This window comes from Anolis carolinensis, chromosome 2 (genome assembly GCF_035594765.1).
Source record: "Anolis carolinensis isolate JA03-04 chromosome 2, rAnoCar3.1.pri, whole genome shotgun sequence".
Taxonomy (NCBI): domain Eukaryota; kingdom Metazoa; phylum Chordata; class Lepidosauria; order Squamata; family Dactyloidae; genus Anolis; species Anolis carolinensis.
This window is the reverse complement of record NC_085842.1, coordinates 243270314-243291836: the sequence shown is the minus strand read 5'-3', so window position 1 is coordinate 243291836 and position 21523 is coordinate 243270314. Positions and strand designations below refer to the sequence as shown.

Sequence of the window (21523 nt, the reverse complement as noted above, 5' to 3'; positions counted from 1 at the left end):
CAAGCCAGCTGATCAAAGAAGGAACCCAAAGTTCTTTATTATTAAAAAATGTTAATTCTCTCTGAAATCAGTTTTTAAAATCTTGTCTTGCCAGCTGGTCAAAGGTTTCTTACTCTTTCTCAAATATTTCTGCATTCCAAATTTCTCATTTCACATAACCAGATAGTAAACAAAACAAAGCTTTTCTCCCATTCTAACCTAATTAATATATCCAATGCTGGCATGGATGGAAAACCCATAATATACAACAAAATACAAAATCCACAAAGCAGCAATACCTTTATTCTGCCAGCTCCGAATCTTAGAATATAGTGTGCAAATTTTCAAAGCTTCACTGATTTCTTGATCAGGCAAAGATGTTAAAAATCATACAACAGGAGGAAAAGGCACAATCTTATATGTTGTCACAGATGCTCAGTTAAAGTAGTATAGGAGATTTCAGTGTGGGGAGAAGCCACTCTTTTGCCTATGTGAGGACAAGGGGCAAAGGGCAATAAAACACAAGGAATAAACATTTCACTTGCAATAGGAGTTAATAGAACTGAAGCATTGCTGTTTTGTGGATTTTGGATTTTTTGTGCAGTATTTTGCTGCACCTGAATATCTGTCAATATCTGTTTGACTCTTTGAGGACACCATGTGGCCTATTTCCATCACGACTCCCTCAGTGCTATTGCTTTAGACCTGAGCTTTTTCTCACCATTTCATGTTGATGACATGCTTTACAGACATGCATTATTTCACCACACAGTAATTCAGTTTTACCAGCAAACCAGGGTTTAAAAGTTATAAGAGATACAGACACATACATAAACTGTAAGAACGAAATATATGGGGACACAACATATCATGAAAACCTTTCATTTGTGTGTGTGTGTATGTGTATGTGTGTGTGTGTGTGTGTGTGTGTGTGTATGTATGTATATGTATGTTTCTCATTATCTTTGCATGGCATACCTACACATTGCAGCTGACACACTAATATGTCATGACACACAGTTTGGAAAACTCTGTTTTGGACAATATAAAATCAGTACATTTAATGGGAACATGCTTGTCTGCCAGCTTAGCTTTGAAATATTGTTAAAGCTTGAAATATAATTCATCTGAGGTTTCATTTCTGCTTAGTTTCGGTTCTGTTTTCACTGCACTTCTAATGATGACTTACTTGTTTTTTTCAGAGAAGGGTTGTGTATGCTGGCTGGGGTGGGGACATACATGAGTTGTTTTGTCCCCATATTAATAGACTGTGATGCTTGTTGATGCTTGTGTTCTATTGTAAAGTAGCCAGGCTGTAACTAACATGGCACACCATGGCACTACCTTTCCAGAGCGAGGCTATGGCCAGGATAGCACTCCTCCTGGTAGGGTATCATGCATCAGACATGCTTTTGTTAAGAAGCCAGATTAAATGTACTATGCAGTTATGGGGTGTCAGTGTGTCCTTCTTTATACATAGGTAATGGAACAGCATAAACCTGGTCATCCATTCCATTTGTTGTTTAAGACCAGCTGCAGTGGTTCTCAACCTATGGGTCCCCAGGTGCTTTGAACTACAACTCCCAGAAATCCCAGCCAGCTGTTAGGATTTCTGGGAGTTGAAGGCCAAAACATCTGGGGACCTACAGGTTGAGAACCACTGAGCTACAGGAAACAAGATTCAGACAGCTATTTGAAACACTCCCAGAGCTTCTACATTCAGACATGCTAGTAAGAGAAATCTAACAAAGCCCCCTGTTCTTCTGCACTTCTCTCTTTTATCTCGCCTCCTCCACTCCCCACTTCCCTCTTCCAATTAGCCCACAGCTGTTTAGGTACCAGTTTTGATTCAGCGTTGTTGGTTCTCATGCGTTTTAAAGAAACAGGTTCCTTCCAATTCCTGGAAGGACACTCGATTCTCTCCCTCTTACCCTGGGCCACAGCAGTAGTAGGGAGTAGATTTCAGAAGCAAGAGCAATGACACCGTATCTAACACTAGTTAGAATTACACAGAAAGAAACTGGGACATATTTAAAACAATATTCTAGCAGAATGCTCTTGGGAAACAGATTTGATCTGGGCATACAAATTTCAAAGTGCAACCAAAGCATATGCAAATGTGTATTGTGAATGCTTAATGTATGAGCAACCCAATTGCTTTTATTTTCCAGAACAAACAGCTACACTGTAATAATGTGTACATATTAATCTTCTTCCTTTCTCAGAGCTGAATTGGATCCTCATGTTCGGGATTGTGTGCAGACCTATGTTCGTGACTGGCTGATTGTGAATCGAAAGTAAGTTCTACATTTGTAACTGAAGAATTAATACATCGATTTCAGATTTATTTCTCTTGGTAAGTTAAAAGCCTATTATTTTGACTTGTCTACAGAGGTGAGGTTTTTGTCTCATAAAGTATATATGCTGGACTCAGTTTGGAAAGTGTCACAGGTAACTGGTATTGTGTACAACAATTTGTCTTGAATATGTTATATCCTTTGGATACAGTTACAGTTAACCACACTGATTCTTCATTTGTCCAGATGCAAAAGTAGCACTGTGCACTAATTTCACAGTGTGGAGTTTTTCAAATGGCAAGTCATCTTTAGTTTGCATGTTTAGTGCACTCATTCTGCCTGTTCAAATCCCACCATGCAGATCACACTGGGAATAATAAATCGATTAGCATAGTTGTTTGGACAAATAGTTAATATCTATAAAATAATAAATAATATTAATAATAATAAATCTTTATTTGTACCCTGCCACCATCTCCCCAGGGGAATCGGGATGGCTCACAGAAGAACTATAGTGCCACATATAAACCACAATTCAAAATATACAGATATACAAGTATAAGTATTATAACATCCATATAAAAACAGCAATACATATAAAATCCCAGAAAAAAATTGTTAGAATTATAAAATTTCCTAAAATGGAGTAGAACCTGCAAATAAGCTGGCTATCTGCAAAACAAGGTGTGGTGTGGCATAGTCGGTGGGTCATCAAGCTGGCCAGATTATACAGGCTCAAAGGCCTTTCTGAAGAGCCAAGTTTTTCAACTTGTCTGAAAAGCTTGAAGGGTGGGGGCTAGTCTAATTTCTTTAGGTAGGGTATTCCAGAGCCAGGGAGGCACTACCGAGAAGGCCCTCTCTCTCTCCTGTGGATGCTCTCTTGTTTTTAGGGTGCTTTAAATCTTGTTTTTAATGTTCAGTAGTGCCAACATATATGTTGCGAAGTGTACATGACTAGCAGGCTCATCTCCATGGAAGTAGGTGAGGTCATGTGAAGGGCCTGTTAGTGTAAAATTACTGTTACCAACATGACTTGAAGGGTGAATTGGTTCTCCATCCAGTTGCTGTGGAAATTCACAGTCACACAGTGGTGTCAAACTTTTGTGACTATAGTGTAGTGTACATGTACACTTTATGAACTATGCTACATTGCCATAGCAATTGGACATGCCTAATTCTCATGGTCCCATTTTAGGGCATCTGGAAATTTATAGTGAGGTACTTAAAAATTTTTGTTAGAGAACTGTCATATTATAGTTCAGGGGAGCTGACTAAACATCTCCAGGAGAGAATTTCAGATACCTCCCCGACCTACAAATTCCAGGATAGAGTTGTATCAGTTGGCATAGTATGAGACCATTCTGTTTATTGCAGATATGCATTTAGATATATTGTCAATCCTAAAACTGAGGAGCCACTTCAGAGAAACAAACCCGTGCATACTTACCAGTTGTGTTGTTCCATTTTCCCAGTGGATTTTTTTGCTGGCCACTAACAAATATTAATTGGCATAGCCAGTCCAGGATATTTTGTTATCTCAGACAGAACAGCAAACAATGACCTCTAGCCACTTATATCTGTCCTAGCCATCTTGACACCCAAGATACACATATCTTCCAGTGACAGTAAACTGGTAGAATAAATACCTATTTGCTGCCCTACATGATGCAGTAAGACCCGCCTATCTGCAGGGAACACGTCTCTAGCCTGACTGGTCCCATGAAACTGTGACATGGCTGAATACTATTAAATTATCTCAATTATGAACCTAGCACGTCATAGAATTACATTAAAGAAGCTATGATTCTTAGAGAAGTATCACTCTAGGAAGTTGCTAGACTCTCCAGTGCAACTATATGGTAACTTCTGGGGGAGGATGGCATAGAATTGCTGGGTGGACCTAGAAAATGCCTAGAGAGAGCACTTTTCCTGGGCACAAGTGATTGAAACCATTGAAGGATTCCACAGTTACGCAGGTTTTACGTGCTGTCATAGGTGCTGGCCTCATCCTGCCTAACTGCAGGGTCAACCCTGTTAACTGGCTTTCAAAGATCCAGTTTATCTTAAGTTTATTCTTAGAATTAGGCAAAAAATCACAGCTTACAAATGTGACATTTTACTCCAGCAACCAGAAAACAGGTCCTGGATGTTATAACTTCACAATAAAACCACCCAGAGCTCTTTTCTTTCATGTACTGTAATTAAGAGTTGTTTCCTGGACAAGGTCATGCTCAAGGAGAGCAGGCATGTCAAGGAAGGTGATTTCTGCTTTATGGCTTCATTTTTCATTCTCAGTTGACTGGCAAACAATTAAAATTCAAACAATTAAAATACAAACTCCATCACATATAATTCATTTACTCCCAAAAATGTAATAAAAAAGTGTCTGTGTGATCAATAATTGCTTATTGTGGCATATTTGTTATGCAGGACAACAAAGCACTTAGGCACCTAAGCTATGGCTTTGAAGGAAACCTGAATAAATCACAGCAGTATAACTTCATGGACTGGTTGCAAAATGTGTGTTCCAGTGTGTGAAAATGAAAGCAGCCTTGCCCACAGCTGTGGGAGCTTCTGGCTCCCATTTATATGTAATTGGAGGGTAGCTTTCTTGGATCATTTGCTCAAGGGCAAAATCCATTAAGAATGTTCTGTAAGGCATAGTGCTACAAGTGCCGGCATATGAATATACTTGTGGAGGTGGGCACAGCTCAGAGCTCTCTCGCTGGGACAGTGAGCATGTTTTATTAGTGGGCCATAGGATTCTGTTGCTAGTCTTGACTGAGCCAGGCAAAATAATAATTTTGTTCAAAGTCTTGATATTTGGAGAGGGTAATTGCTGTCTATACTCATGTATAAGTCTACAAATTTTAGTACAAAAATACATGAGGTTGACTTATACACAAGTATATATGGTGGGTAGAAGATATGACCGGATAGAAGTTAGATGGCAGCAGTAGCTTACTTATAGCTTCAGTTATGTAGGCAGTATTTCAACAACTTTAAGGATGTTACTGAGTCTCTTCACTTCATAATGCTTATATCTGACCATTCTACAGATAAAATTAACCTTAAGGGGAATGTTATTCTCTGCACTTAAAAAGCAGCTTCTTTCACAATAGGGTTTCCTGAGGGACAAATTAAAAAAAAAAACCACACTAAAAGCAAGATAGACAGTTGAGGACTGCCATGTGCTATGATGAATAGATTATTTCTACAACTTCAGGGAGCAATGCTTCACTTATGTCCTAACACACATCAGCGTAAATTTTATTCTAGTTTTAACTAGAATAGATCATTCAATCCATTACGGCACATTGGTTCTCCATTCAGCAACTGATTTGAATGAGTCTCCTCTGAGATTAACTAAAAGATGCCAGCCATTGTCTAACTTGACACTGAGATGTTCTTCAATAAATTACTATCAATTACATACGTACTTCGGGTTGTGTTGTTTTAGTAAAAAATATACATAATGAATGCCCTTTGGGAAAGTAATATGTTAAATGAGTGCCATCCATATCTTATGTTAGCTGTACACTAGATACTAAGGATGTAGTAATTCAGATCGGAGGTTGACAGTTTGAATCTGCGAATCAGGGTGAGCTCCCGTTGTTAGCCCTAGCTTCTGCAGTCCTAGCAGTTCAAAAGCATGTAATGCGAGTAGATCAATAGGTACCACCCATGCAGACATGCCAGCGACACTATCGGAGATGTCTACAGACAACAGGCTCTTCGGCATGGAAAAATGGAACAAGAGCATCTCCTCATGGCCAGAGTTGAGCATCGCCTCCAGACGCCGGAGATAATAAGGGGAGGCCTTTACCTTTGTCTGTGTATTGTATGTCGTTGTTGTTCACTGTGTAAAAGGCATTGAATGTTTACCTATATGTGTATACTGTAATCCGCTCTGAGTCCTTCCAGGGAGATAAAGTGGAATATAAATAAAGTGTATTATTATTATTATTATTATTATTATTATTATTATTATTATTATTATTATTAGTGCCATAAATGCATACTCCTTGTAAGAATATGTAATATAACCTTGTTACAGTTGTGCCTTTGCTTGAATGGCATAATATATCAGCCAAATTTACATCCTTGCTTATAATAGATGCTTTTTTAAAAAAATGGGTTGTCCCACATTTTAACTGAAATCTGACTTTTTATTTATTGAAGAAACCAAGGAAATAATGAGGTCTACACATTTACTAAAAGGGGATCTAGAAGAGATTTCCACAAAACCCTTCAAAAGCAAACATTTGAATCTGAAGTGTTGGACTACAGCAATTCAAATTATCAGGTATTCTTGGGAACTGCCTGGAGAAATAAGAGCTGAAAAAGAGCTGAATTTTAAAGACTATTTTAAGCGTATTTATTATATTTTAATCTGTTTTTACTTTAATCCACACTGTACTATTTAATTATTTTTTAAACTCTTGTATTGCACTTTTTAGACTATGACCGAAGTGTGTTATATATTGTCACAGGGAGAAAGACAGCGTATAAATAATGTTAATAACAATAATAAAGGGATAAATTGCATTCTTGCTTATGGTATGCTGCATATAAAATATTCAGTCTTTCACTTACTCATTGCTAAATAAACCAGCATGTCTATGTTTCTAAAGGAGTATATATTCTATAACTGTAATTTTCAATATGAATCCATTGGCTCATTACAAATAATGCACTGTGCATATGATGACCATGTTTAACACAAAGTTGTTTAGGAGTTCCACAGAAAAATTTCTCACGAATCTTATGAGTAATTTTGCATCATACAAGGATACCTTTCTTTTTCAAGTATTTTGCATTTGCTGTTGGGAAATAAATTTTATAATCACATGTTGAAGTGTTTGGCCATGTTTTATTTTGTTGATATTTTCTGGAAGAGAAGGAGGCAGAAATCTCTCTAAAGAATGGGAGTGACCATTTCCTCCCTTGCCCAATAATGTTATTTGTTTATTGTTTGTTTATGTGATTTATATTCTTCTTTTCTTCCATATAGGACTTAAAGCCAGTGGTAAATAATACCATTCCCATCTAGGGCTGCTGATGACAGACTGCCTGATACTTAAAATTGCACATAAACTTCACTTATTGTTATGTTCCTGACCACCATAGCCTTAATGGGAAGGCCACCTTTACTCAAAACTTCATATCCCTCCAAGTTGCTATTGTTATAACGTTCACACAGGACACATGGTTCTCAATATTTTTGGCAGGGGAAGGAATATTTAGTGTCACACACCCCCCCCCCCCCCCACCGTTGGTCTCCGAAATATTTTTATAGGCATAGTCAACACAATGAATTGAAACAGAAGTAGGGCAAACAAGGACTGAAGACGTGAAACACTTAAGAACCAAAAATGATTTTGTTTCTACTTCATCTCCTCTTGGGTAGGCATGTCCCAGGCACCTCAAGGTCCTCTGTGACGAGTCTAATAGAGCCACACTAACGTCTGGAGACTTTGACCTGCGGAGCCTGCAGCCCGATCCTCATCTACCAAGTCTGCTGCAGCCTGTCAGTGCAGAAAACTTGAAGAGGCAGAACGAAGAAGCACGGCAAAGCAACAGACCTACAGAACTATTTGCTTTGTATCCTAGTATCGATGAGGTGAGTTGTAAATCTGTGTTGTAAACTTACTTGCTGTGAAATGAGTTTTTCTCAAAAGTTTTCCTAGGTGAAGAAAACTGTCTCATTGGAAACTGCCCTTTAAGAGAAATAATAATCAGAGGCCATGAAATTTTTCAGAATTTGGGATCTTTCTGTTCACAAAATTTGTCAGTGCAAAAATTTACTTGCTTTTTACGCAAAACACCCAACATATTTGCACACAAAGAGTAAAAAAATAATTATAAAATGCACCCCCCCCCTAACAATCTCACCAAGTGGGGAAGAATTTTTGAAAGGCGCCATTCCTGGATACAAGAATGAAATCTATATCCCTATGCTTGTGGTATTTTTAGGTGAATTTGAACTATAGCATTACAAAAGTCCAGCAGTTTCCAATTTGGTAAAGAAACAGTTCTGGTTGCCCTTGTAGCTCAGATCTTATGCCTATATTGAGCAAATGTAGGCAGATCAAACCAACTGCATCCAATGAAAAAAAAAGTCCAACCTGCTGAAAATTTAAAGTACAACTGTAACTTGAGTCATCATGATTTTTGCCTTGCTGATTTTTGCCATGGCAGTGGTTAATATGTAACCTATAAATTCCATAAATAATAATTAATAATGCTGTTCCCACTAATTCAGGGTGGGCTTATTGCTTGAAGAGTGTTTGAAAGAGTTGTGAATATTAACATCTGCCATAATAATTTTTATGGGCAATTTAAATTACTTTTACTTGTGTATTATGTGATTTCAAAAAAGCATCCTAAATGCTTCAATCAAAAGAAATAATTGCTCCATTATGTATTTTATAACAGGAGGATGCTGTGGAAATACGACCAGTGCCTGAATGCCCAAAGGAGTATCTAGGGAATAGGTTATTGGTGAAAATACAAACACTGAAGTAAGTTTCTCTTCAATTTCTTGAACATATATTAACATATGGCCATGAGGAGTTGAAACTAGAAGTATAGAATATGGTGAAGGAGTCCCTAGTCCTCAAATTTGTTACTCTTTCCTTTCTTCTTTTTGTTCTTGTTATTATTTTTAACTGTATATATTACCTGTTTCCCCACAAAAACAGGTGTAAGGTAGTTTCCTTATTTTAAAATATATATAGGCAAAAAGCTAGTATGGTTGGGGGAGAGAACAAGTATACAGCTTTTTTTTCTAAGCAGTTTTTTGCTTGCAGGAAGTGTTCTTAATAGCAAGGAAGCATTTTTTAAAAGTAGAAATAGGCAAGTCTGAACTGGTATCAAAACATTCTGCCAGCTTTGGACTCTTCCACATCCTCCCTCCTTTACTATACATTTGTATCCATCCTGAGTCTCTTCAAGTCACCAAAAAGTCTACTTGAGTAGCCTTTTGCAAGACCTGTCTGTGCTTTGGGTTCTTTTAAAAATTGTGCTTTCATTTCATTTCAGGTCAAAGCTATGCTCTGGTTCTCTTAAGGCAGTGGTTCTCAACCTGAGGTCCCCAGATGTTTTTGGCCTTCAACTCCCAGAGATCCCAGCCACTTTACCAGCTGTTAGGATTTCTGGGAGTAGAAGGCCAAAACATCTGGGGATGCACAGGTTGAGAATCACTGTCTTAAGGCATTGAAGCTATAAAAGGAGAACCGGCCTCATGAATTAAAAAAAATTAATCATAATTAATGTGGCTGGATTTTTAAAAATGAGAGACCCTTGTCAGAATGCGCTGGCACAGGTTTGAAGAAGATAATTAAGGAGTCCTCTAGATGGGGCAGATATTATGAAGTTGTGGTATGTTTATTGCTGTAGTTTTCAGGATTTTTTTAAAAATCAGATTTGTACCAGACCTTTTCTTGGTAGATTTTGGCAGCAACAGCAGCATTTCATTCCCACCCTTGAGTGAGTTTCCTTTTAATTATGAAACATATTAGAACAAGGTGTTCTATTTTCCTCTCCTCGATTTTTTATATGTACCTGTTCCAACTTATATACAAATTCAGCTTAAGAACAAATGTACAGAACCTATCTTATTAATAACTTGGGGACTGTCTGTAATGAGAAATCTCAAATCCCAGCATTCCTCCAAAAGTCCTGGTTATAAATTAAAGGGATGTTGACAGTGCAACTATTTTATATGTTTCTGCAATATTCCATTATACTTCCATATCTTAAACAAGTTTAATTAATAATTAGTGCCCCCTATTTTCTTTTACAGATTTGAGATCGAGATTGAGCCATTGTTTGCAAGCTTAGCCCTCTATGATATAAAAGAAAGGAAGAAGGTAAAAGTGCAGCTGAATGTAGTAAAGGAAGTTTGGGAGAGAAAACCCTGCTGTTGTTGATTTATTGATTTAACAATGAAATTAGTCAATGAAATGTGTCATTTCAACTTAATATCATTTATATGTAATTAATCTCATTGATGATTGTGGAGTTTGTTTCCAAAAGATAGCAAATTAAAAAGAAAATGAAAATTGAAAAATAGGTAGAAGCACATTGTTGGCTAGGGGTATAATATCAAAATGTATCAAATCAATATTTTGTCAAGGCTATGAATCACAGCAACCCAGTGATTCCGGCCATGAAAGCCTTTGACAATTCTATATTTGTCGTTTAATAGGCAGTATATAAGCAGTAAAATGAGCCCATGTTTAAGTTATTACAGGTGTGACTGTCAATTTATTATTTTAAGTTGCATTCTAGCTCCTGCATGGAATGTGAAATGTCTTTTTAAAATTTCTTTTTTAAGATCTCAGAAAATTTTCATTGTGATTTGAACTCTGAACAATTCAAAGGGGTTTTGCGATCTCACACGCCATGTGTTGATTCCTCTAGTCTGGCAAGGTCTGCAGTATTTTCTGTAACATATCCCTCTCCTGATATCTACCTAGTAATTAAGGTAAGTCGTGTTTGCACCCTAATTAATTGGTGATTGCATGATGGCAATGGAATAAAATCAAGATGGTGCACATTGGGGGTATCTTGACATTCCTTGGATTCCGCTCAAAAGCCCAGGGTTCCAAGGCTGGAGGGAGAGGGCAACGGTAGCGAGTAATAAGGCAGTTTTACACAGACCAAATGTCAGTATATGATAGGCTATTTACATGTGCCACAAATAGCAATGCTGATCTGGAGTGGAGTACTCAGGATTCTAGTCACTATTGTTGTCATGGCTGGCCTCCAAGCTGGCTTGGGGGCTGGCAGGTGCCCACACTGCATGCTCTTGAGCTGGGTGCCATCTGTATGGCCCAGTGGCACCAGAGTCAGTTCAGTTATGCTGTACCAGCACCCATACCTTGCCACCATTGTGGAATTTGCAGCAACAACCAGGCATGAAAATGATTGACATTTGGCGCCTGTAGAGATGATCGCCAGAGTGACAAAGCCATGAGAGGTTGGGGAGGAGAAAAAGGAGGAAGGTCCTTTCCCCCTTCCCTTCTCTCATCCCTGGAGCATCTGCTGTCTGTAATTGAACTGTTTGGTAATAGCCTCTTGTCCTTCAGGAGAAACAGTGTTCATATATGCCACATTAACAGGACTGTAATGTTATTTTCCACTTCGGTTTTGAACTTGTGAGATGTTTTTGGATTACAGGCCCCCAAGTTACGAACAAGATAGATTCTGTAAGTTTGTTCTTAAATTGAATGTGTATGTAAGTTAGAACAGGTTCATTGTTTAAGTGTAACTCCAGCTATATGTATATGTATAAGTTTTGGATGGCATAGGGAAAGGTTCATAACCCTGTGGTTTTGGAAAATGTGACTTGTGGAAACAAGGATTGGTGATAAAGCTTCAGTGGAGACGTTTTCCCCATAATAACTCTTTCAAGAAGGAGCTGCGGTGGCACAATGAGATAAACCCTTGTGCCGACTGAACTGCTGACCTGAAGGTTGGGTTGCTAACCTGAAGGTTGCCGGTTTGAATCCATGAGACAGGGTGAGCTCCCGTCTGTTAACTCTAGCTTACGGGGACATGAGAGAAGCCTCCCAGCTAACACATCTGGGCGTCCCCTGGGCAACATCACTGTAGACGGCCAATTCTTTCACACCAGAAGTGACTTGCAGTATGTTCTCAAGTCGTTTCTGACACAATTTAAAAAACTCTCTCAGGAGTAAATTTCCCTTCTGAGGGGCAGATTTCTCTCACTTTCTGTTGTCTCACCGCCATTTTTAACTATGAGTAGTTTGTAAGTCGGATGTTTGTAATTCGGGGACTGGCTGTACTAATGTTTTTGTGATTTTGTGGTACTGCCATGAGTACACAGTTGCGACATCTGCCATTTGGTAAAGTTCTCATGTTCAAAATAAGGCTGCATGCATGAGAGCTGGGATCTAAAAACTTTGATTTTAAACCTTCTTTCTCTTGGTTTCAGGGCTGTGCCCTCACATCCTTAAATCAGGGTGCAAAGCTCAAGTCTGTGGTTTTGCATATTTATATTGGTTTTGTAATAGTTGACTAACAAAACAGAAGTCCCAATCAAATCCTTTATTGAATTGCATGTTATTTTCTTTTACTTGGTTCCTTCCTTTTGTGGCGGTAGATTGAAAAAGTCCTTCAGCAAGGAGAAATTGGAGAATGTGCAGAACCCTACATGGTTCTAAAAGAAAGTGACGGTGGAAAGGTAGGTGTCAGATAATATGGATTTTGAAATATGACAAAATTTATATCAAGAAGCTCAGACCAAAAAGAACTTGCACACTTACTTTTGAGTAGGTACTATTATATTTAGGGGGGCATCTTTTGTCTAAATTTATATATTAAAATTAACTTTCATTCTTGATTTATGTATATTTGTGTCGTCTCCTATTCTTACTTAACCCCTTTTATTGCTTATTTTCCAGACCAAAGAAAAGGTTGAAAAATTAAAATCACAAGCGGAGTCTTTTTGTCATCGTTTGGGGGCATATCGCATGCCTTTTGCTTGGGTTCCAATAAGTTTGGGAAGTTTCTTCAGTATTTCAACACTTGAAAGAGATATAGCAGAACTAGAGGTTTTAAATGGTATGTTTCCTTATAGCCATGTAGATATTAGTAGATATATCTTAGTTAATAGAAGTAGACATTTTAATAATAATGCAGTTGAGAAAGTGATTTTGCTATGGCTTCCAAGTTATAAAATAATGTGTACCCTCTACAAATTATTTTCTTACCGTAGTTATATAACCTTAGGATTTCAATTAACTATGCAGAAGCTGAAGTTTGGAAAGGTGTCATTGGCTGGATTTCTAATTAAAAAGAGGAACTTTTCAATGCTCTTCTCAAAATGCATGAACTAGGAATACTTGTGCTTCATTTTAAATGGAATCAAAATAAAATTTACTTGAATTTTTATATTCTGTAGGCAAAGGGTCTACTGGAGATAGAAAAACGATGACAATGCAAACCAGGAGATTATCTGAAAGAAGTCTTGGCATAGAGGATGTTTCTAGCATGACAAACTTCAAACCCACCACTTTGACAGTCAACACATTTTTTAAGCAGGTACAATAAATTATCATAAACTGCTGTGAGCAGGATTTTAGTTTTTTACCACAGGGGAAAAAAATAATACTTTCCTCCCCTCTGGTTGATTAGAAGTAACACCTTAAAGGGACAGAAATTATCCCAGAAAGTGTCAAATCATAGAATTATTCCCACCTACTCTGCTTTTGACCTTGAATGAGTATTGTATAGCAGATTAACAATCCCATGAGGAAATGCTTAGACAATGATGATTTGATTGATAAATGCCAAAAATAAAATAAAAATGTTAAGGGATATTATCATGACAGTTCAATTCCCAATTATTATTATAATTTCTCATTTCGGTGAGTAATTTCTGTTATATATTTCTGTGTTACTCCCCCCTCAGCATTTATCCTCTAGACTGCCCTACTTTCATGTGTCCCTGTCCACAGTGGAGTACCCCTCTATCCCTCTCACTCCGAGTTTTATCCTTGTGTCCATGCGGCCTGCCCTTGTTTTACTGTTTTTTGTTTTTGTTTTGTTTTGTTTTTATTTCTTGATGTAATGTCTATTATCATCTATTGTATTGCTTTTAATTGTATTATGATATGTTGTTTTTATATGTTATTATATTGTATTGCTCTGGGCGTGGCCCCATGTTAGCCGCCCCAAGTCCCCGTTGGGGAGATGGTGGCGGGGTATAAATAAAGTTTTATTATTATTATTAGTAGTAGTAGTATTAAAGTAATATTATTTGGTATTATTTTATTATGACACAGCAAACAAGATAGATATGCTGGATTATTATTATTATTTCTCTTTCTCTATCTACAAAAGAGCCTCAAAGTGGCTTAAAGTAAAACCAAATGAAATGTAAACCTAAAAATATAATGGTAGTTGATAGTGTCCAAAGTAATTTGCATAATCTGTGGATTTTAAAGCAAGAAAATGTATTCCCTGTAATTAATTGTATTCTATACAATTTCTAAAAATGTTATCATAAATCTCATGTAATGCTTATAGACCTGTCACCCATAGCCCTCTGCAGCAGAGAGTTTAAAGAGTTTTCAGTTCCTTCAGGAGCTGAAATGAGAAGTAAACAATGATATAGGGGATTCCACTCATATGCAAATGAAAGTCTAGTGTTGGATACAGACTGGTGTTTTTTTTTTAGGTAGCATATTATGGTTTGTCCTTTATATGATACACTCAAGTTGATGCTCACAAAAGCATAAAGTTGCTCTGACAGTAAGCGTACATGAATACTGAACATTATGACTTGTTCACACTTTCTCAGATTATTTCAAATCTTTTGTATAGTTTTCTGTAACTAGAGACAAAAAAGAAATATAAAAATACTTTCATTAGAACATTATCAAATACCTTGTTCTTCACAGGAAGGAGATAAACTAAGTGATGAAGACTTATTCAAGTTTCTAGCAGATTCCAAGAGATCATCATCTTTGCAGAGAAGAGTGAAGTCTATACCAGGTACAGAGGGAGCCTCAATATCAGCTGGGTTTTGGTTCCAGGACCCCCGTGAATCACAGATCCCATGTCCACGGTTTCACTTATCTACACTGGAGAGAAGTTATCTCTCTAGGAACACAACTTTACAGTATCCTGGGACTGAAAATTGTGTTTTTAATTGAATTAGGTCATATTTGCAGTTTAAATACAGTGCTTCAAGTGGAAACTTTTTTACATTAATATGAGGGAGTGGGTTGGTAAGTGGAGGTGTCTTACTGTATTTCTTTGTTTGCACTTGGTGTCTTCCAAACTTTTTTTTTAAATGAAGCATGGTTTATTATGTGACATTGTGCCAGACTTCCCCCAGCAATCTTTGTCAGCATATCTGATATGAGAAATTGTGAAGTTGCAGTTCAAGAACATATTTTGCTAACCAATTGTTGCTTATCATTCTAAGAGTGGCGTCCTTATCCCAGATCATCTCATTCATTCTCCCTCAGTTGTCACTTTTGCTAGTCTTCTCCTCCAAACTGGGTGGGTAGGACCCACTCTGATGCAGAAGTACTTATATTTGGATCAGTTCGATCTCAATAATCCAAAGTGTGTTAGTTGCATACTGCAGGTCGGGCCTTCTCACAGTAGCACCAAAGGCAGTCCAAGTGGCCAGCTTCTGGTCAAAGGAAATCTATTATAATGCCAAGTTTTTAATATTGTTGTGTTTTTAAATACATTATAATTGTATACTCAATTCGCTTGTGACATAAATTTAAAAAAATGATATAAAAATGAGCAGTGTGTCACAATGGCTTGAGTTTGGGCTATAACTCTGGAGGCTAGGGTTCGACTCCCTACTTGGCCATGAAAAGCCACTGGATGACACACTGAGCTACAGAAAACCCTGTGATTGCTTGGTTTTAGAGTCATCATAAGTCAGAAACAAGTTGAAGGCACACAACAACAACAACAACAACAACAACAACAAATTACCTTATTCATTTTGATAAATTTGGGGTTTTGTCTGTCTTCTTTATTATTGCATTCTGAATTCTCTTTTTTCAAAGGATTGCTTAAATTGGAGATCTCCCCTGCTTCAGAAGCTCTCACTTGTTGCCTCAGTCCAGAACTATTACCAGTGAAGCCCTTCCCAGAGAATCGTAGCCGTCCTCATAAAGAGATCCTGGAGTTCCCAGTACGAGAAGTCTATGACCCTCACACTGTGTATAGGTAAGAGGAAAAATCTCTTACTAGATCCCAAACCACATGTATTTAATATTTCCAGATTGGTTTACAGCAAATACCCTAACTTGGGCTTGGCATTGGCAACAGTTCAGAAGCAACTGCTAGTTCAGGTTGCAGTAATTAGGCTAGTAAGAGAAAGTCGTCAACATATCTCTTGCATCTACCAAGATTTCTGCATCTTCTTTACCATTATTGACCCACTAAATTGCATAAATGCATATTGCAAGAAGGTTTCCAAAAACTCAGAAGGACCTAATATGGAAAAGCTCCTCCTGAAATTTGGGAAACATTCAGAAAATTTCAAAGCTGTACTTCAGCCTTTTTCGTAAATACACAGAATGTGCATGCATTTCAAGGAGATTTTGCCCATTGTCATTTCTCAAAAAAAAAGAGAGTCTTACATGTAGTGGATTAGCAAACATGTAATTCCTTACAGATTTTATTGGAAGTAGTTATTTAATTTTAGTAGCTTAATCACTCTGAATAAAAATGTTTAACACTGTTGCCCTGATCCTGCATAAGTGAACTAGTGGGATGCATAATTTCAACCAATGATTTTGTAAATATATCCAAATTTGAAAGAGTTACTTTTTTGAACTCTAAGAATCCACTAGCTAAGAAAGTAGTGTTTTCTCTGAAATGCTTGTGACATTTTTTTTATATACAGTCAGGACACTTCTTGGGTTTGCATTTCTGTAATCATGAATGATTACAAAAATGTAAATTACTTCTGTTAATATTTCAAAACAAATGCATTAATATTATAATACTTTTATTATGTGTGGGTTTCCTATTTAATATTCCCCTTAGAAATCTTCTATATGTGTATCCGCAAAGGCTAAATTTTGCAAACCGACTGGCTTCAGGAAGAAATATTACTATTAAGATTCAATTTATGTGTGGAGAAGATCCTTCTTGTGCAATGCCGGTAAGAACGCCCATGTATATTTGGATGTATTTTTATACAGAAGCATGCAAATCCATTTTCTGTTTCCTATTTGAAATGAACTCCATTTCCTTCTTCTGGAGCCTTCCCATTGTTTCTGGCCATGATTCAGATCTTCCAGAAGCCTTCCAGACTTACTAGGCAGTTTTCCATTCTGCCCTTTGATGGCCTCAGTATAATCTTAAAATGTAGATGCTCCAGTGCTGTTCATTATATAGACTCCTAAAGTGCTAATTGTGGTAATTGCTAATGTTTACATTCTAATTTGATGGTTGTAATAATTTGACACTGACAGCAAATGAAACAAATATTTCTAGTACACTTCAAATGTGTAGTTAATACTAATGTGGTATACTTTCTCAACTATAAGTTGAGAATCATCACCTTTCTGTTTTGTGACATTTTGTTTTGTTATGCAGATCATCTTTGGAAAATCCTCAGGCCCAGAATTTGTTAAAGAGGTTTGCACATCTGTTACATATCATAACAAGTAAGATTATCTTTACTATTAATAGCCTTGGGTATGAGAACGTTTGTGTAGCATCAAATATTAGGAAATGCTGTCTTTTAAAAAAAGTTAGACTAAGTCAGTGAAGATTACCAGTTAAGAAGGTGTGTGTTTGTATTGCTGATGAATGTTTCTTGTCCTTGCACCTTTAAGGATAGGAAGAAAGACTTCACTATGAATAGAGAGTACGAGGATTGTTTTAGGTCCTATATGTCTGGCTTATGTAAGCAGGTTACCATTAGAAAAGGCTTAGTGGACAACGGATTACCTGTGACAGGGCAACACAGGCAGGAGGCTTTAGAGCAGTGGTTCTCAACCTGTGGGTCCACAGATGTTTTGGCCTTTGACTCCCATAAATCCTAACAGCTGGTAAACTGGCTGGGATTTCTAGGAATTGTAGGCCAAACACCTGGGACCCACAGGTTGAGAACTATTGCTTTAGAGAGCATTCTTCCCATTTTTAGGAACATAGAAAGTCGACTTATACAGGTTGATCATCTCTTATCCAGAATTCAAAAATCTGAAATACTCCAAAATAGTCCACATGGGTGGCTGAAATAGTGATGCTCACCTTTGCTTTCTGATAGTTCAATATATGCATGCTTTCAAAAGAAATCTCATCATGTATGGTATGTATATGCAAATGTATGGCTTTCAAAATCTGGAAAAAAAATCCAAAATCCAAAACACTTCTGGCAGCAATCAGTTGGATAAGGGAAACTCAACCTGTGTTAAATCTATAGCAGTGGACATTGACTAACCCTCACTTGAGAAGGGCTATGTAAGTGGATAGAACATCCACTTACATAGCCCTTCTATGGGTCATGCTTGTGATGCTGATGGTGATACTAGAAAAGGCTCATTACCCCAGATCTAACATTTCTGCAAGGTTGATCCAATGTTCTTGTGGCACTCTGATAAAACATTTTTGTACAAAAGAGGATTCTGTTATTTAATCTAAGATCTGCAGACACGGTAAACACTTCCTGTTATGAATATTGCTGTTGAGTAAACATCGCTGTGATATTAACACTGTTGAGTAATTGTGGCATCACATGAGGAATGAATGCCTCAGAAGTATGGGTTTGGAAGGGTGTGTGTATTACATAAATCTCCATTTGCTCCTGATCTGCTCAAATCCAAGAACACTGTCAAGATTTAGTTTAAGATATTTACAAACAATTCTATTTTATATTTTGAATGGATAGTGATTCCAATTGTCAGTGATATTTTGATGAGAGATGCTTCTTTTATTTGAAAATAAAACCTCAGGTCTCCTGACTTCTATGAAGAAGTAAAAATTAAACTTCCTGCTAAACTGACAGAAAGACACCACCTGCTCTTCACATTTTGTCACATCAGTTGTCAGCACAAACAAGGAGGATGTGTAGAGACTCTCCTGGGATATTCAGTAAGTAATGTCTGGTTCGTGTCTGTGGCTTCTGGGGAAAATAAATAGGCTACATTTTCTGTATAGTCACATATCTATCTCCTGAATTTCATTACAGCAATGTTCTCTTAGAAAACATGCAACAGCCAAACACAAAACTATTCCAACTTCTTATGCATAGATTTCAAAAGACTGGGGTAGTCTCATATGTCTGTAATGCATGAGATTTTATTACTGTAACACAGATTTGGGCAAGTTTCTCCTCACATGCTTGCAGGTATGAGATAGACAAGTTGAGAATGGTGCAAATGACACAAGCACACAAGAGATAGATTTGACATTCATGCGTAAATGACACCGATACATCACACAGTCCTAGACACTTGGGAAGTGTCCGATGTGTGATCCAATACAACAGCCAGCAGAGTGTCTGCTGTGGACTCATCTTGTTGTGTTTCAAATAATAATAATCATCATCATCATCATTTGCTGCTGCTGCAAGAAGATCGTGCAGACGGACTACAGGCAGAGGCATAGAATCATTGCTCAGATGATCCATTGGAACTGATGCCACAAATACCATCTGCCCGTGACAAAGAACTGGTGGGATCACAAGCCTGAAAAAGTTACACAAAATGAACACGTCAAACTACTTTGGGTTTTCCAAATTCAGACTGATAGAGTTTTGGAGCACAATAATCCTGACCTCAAGATCATGGGAAAAAACAAAGTATGGATTATGGATGTTGCAATCCCAGGCGACAGCAGAATTGATGAGAAGCAACTGGAAAAGCTTACACAATATGAGGATTTAATGATCAAACTGCAAAGACTCTGGCACAAGCTAGTCAAGGTGGTCCCAGTGGTGATCGGCACACTGGGTGCAGTGCCTAAAGACCTTGGCCAGCACTTGAAATCAATTGTTGCTGACAAAATTAGCATCTGTCAGCTGCAAAAAGCCACCCTACTCAGGTCTGCACTCATTATTCACCTATACATTACATAGTCCTAGACACTTGGGAAGTGTCTGATGTGTGATCCAATAAAAAAGCCATCATAGTGATCTTGTTTACCGTGTACTGATTTTGTTGTGTATCAAATAATAATAATAATAATAATAATAATAATAATAATAATAATAATAATAATAATAATATATTTGTAGCCCACCCTATCTCCCCCAGAGAAACCAATGGGTCTCCATGGCCAAGTGAGGAATCAAATCTTACCAGTTTGATGCTTGGGCCACTGCATTATGTTAGCACTGTATTATACATTGGGCTGAACTCTCAAGAAGCCTTGATGTATATTAATTGTTCTTACAGGAGACAAGTTTGTCTAGCTACACAACTACAAAGTAGCTATCAAAAAAATTCAGATATAAAGCTTTTTATAGTAAGCATTGTGGGGAAGAACACATGCTCTAATTTTCTTTTGCTTGGGATATAATTATGCTAGATCAATATCTAGCCTCAGGTGCAGTAATGATATAACACTCTGTTTTCCCTTTCATTTGTTTCAGTGGCTGCCAATTCTGTTAAATGATCGTCTCCAGACAGGTCATTATTGCCTCCCTGTTGCTTTGGATAAACTGCCTGCCAACTATTCAATGCACTCAGCAGAGGTAATGGGGCCAAGCCAGTAAAAGAAACTGTTGAACAAATTAAAGAGATAGGGTTGACTTCCTTTGGCCAAATATTCATCCTTCATTTAGATAAAGAGTACTTGTGAATTTCCTTGCCCTCAATGAGAAGGACCATTCTGATGCATCAAAGAAACCTGTTAAAAATGGTTAAATTCTACAACATTTTTATATTTTGGAAATTCTTTGTATAAAAATTGTGCCAGAATCCTTTTCATGTGCAAAAAGGCATTCTTTTGCACCGATGTTTTAGCATTAATAGTTTTTTTTAATCCCCAAAGGGTTTTATTTTGCACAAAACATAGGAAGTTTTGAACACATTAATTTAATACAATTTACTACAATTGTTCTCAACCTGAGATAAATGTATTATGGGTGAGATATTAACAACTGTGATCCATTTTGTCTCTATACCATCTGATTGACTTGTCTCTTCAATGCAGAAAGTTCCTCCACAGTCTCCACCAATTAAATGGGTTGAAGGACACAAAGGAGTGTTCAATGTTGAAGTACAAGCTATATCATCTGTTCATACACAGGTAAGAGATTTCATTCATATTTGGAACCTGGCATTCTGATCCCAACCATGACAGATTCAGCTGGAACTGCTTACTTCCTACTTCAGAATCGGAAGAAAACTTAGGTTACCAAGAATTCTGGTTAGATAGAATTCATGTATGTTTCATATGTCAACCTCAAGAAGCACAGCCAGAAATACAAAATATTTTCTTTATATGTGTAGTTCTGTGATCCCTCTATCAGAGTATTTTAAAAATAATTATACTGGTGGCTCAATGGGTTAAACCCTTGTGCCGGCAGACTACTGACTTGAATGTTGGTTTGCTGACCTCAAAGTTGCCGGTTCAAATCCAACCTGGGGAAAGTGCGGATGAGCTCCCTCTGTCAGCTCCAGCTCTATGCGGGGACATGAGAGAAGCCTCCCGCAAGGTTGGTAAAACATTAAAAAACATCCAAACGTCCCCTGAGCAACGTCCTTGCAGATGGCCAATTCTCT

At 37.4% G+C, this 21523-nt stretch overlaps 1 protein-coding gene across 4 annotated transcripts in view; it reads left to right on the top strand.

The window, feature by feature from the left end:
* dock8 (dedicator of cytokinesis 8) overlaps nucleotides 1–21523 on the top strand; it is a 99020-nt gene that overhangs the window by 24833 nt on the left and 52664 nt on the right. For all 4 annotated transcript variants that reach the window (XM_008103317.3, XM_008103316.3, XM_062971965.1 and 1 more), the window contains 16 exons: nucleotides 2205–2276; nucleotides 6459–6582; nucleotides 7687–7899; nucleotides 8715–8800; nucleotides 10084–10150; nucleotides 10618–10767; nucleotides 12409–12489; nucleotides 12710–12869; nucleotides 13210–13349; nucleotides 14711–14804; nucleotides 15845–16007; nucleotides 16833–16950; nucleotides 17388–17458; nucleotides 18749–18887; nucleotides 20389–20490; nucleotides 20952–21047. In XM_008103317.3, the coding sequence (XP_008101524.2) occupies nucleotides 2205–2276; nucleotides 6459–6582; nucleotides 7687–7899; nucleotides 8715–8800; nucleotides 10084–10150; nucleotides 10618–10767; nucleotides 12409–12489; nucleotides 12710–12869; nucleotides 13210–13349; nucleotides 14711–14804; nucleotides 15845–16007; nucleotides 16833–16950; nucleotides 17388–17458; nucleotides 18749–18887; nucleotides 20389–20490; nucleotides 20952–21047 (1876 nt within the window). The remainder of the gene's footprint in view (nucleotides 1–2204; nucleotides 2277–6458; nucleotides 6583–7686; nucleotides 7900–8714; nucleotides 8801–10083; nucleotides 10151–10617; nucleotides 10768–12408; nucleotides 12490–12709; nucleotides 12870–13209; nucleotides 13350–14710; nucleotides 14805–15844; nucleotides 16008–16832; nucleotides 16951–17387; nucleotides 17459–18748; nucleotides 18888–20388; nucleotides 20491–20951; nucleotides 21048–21523) is intronic.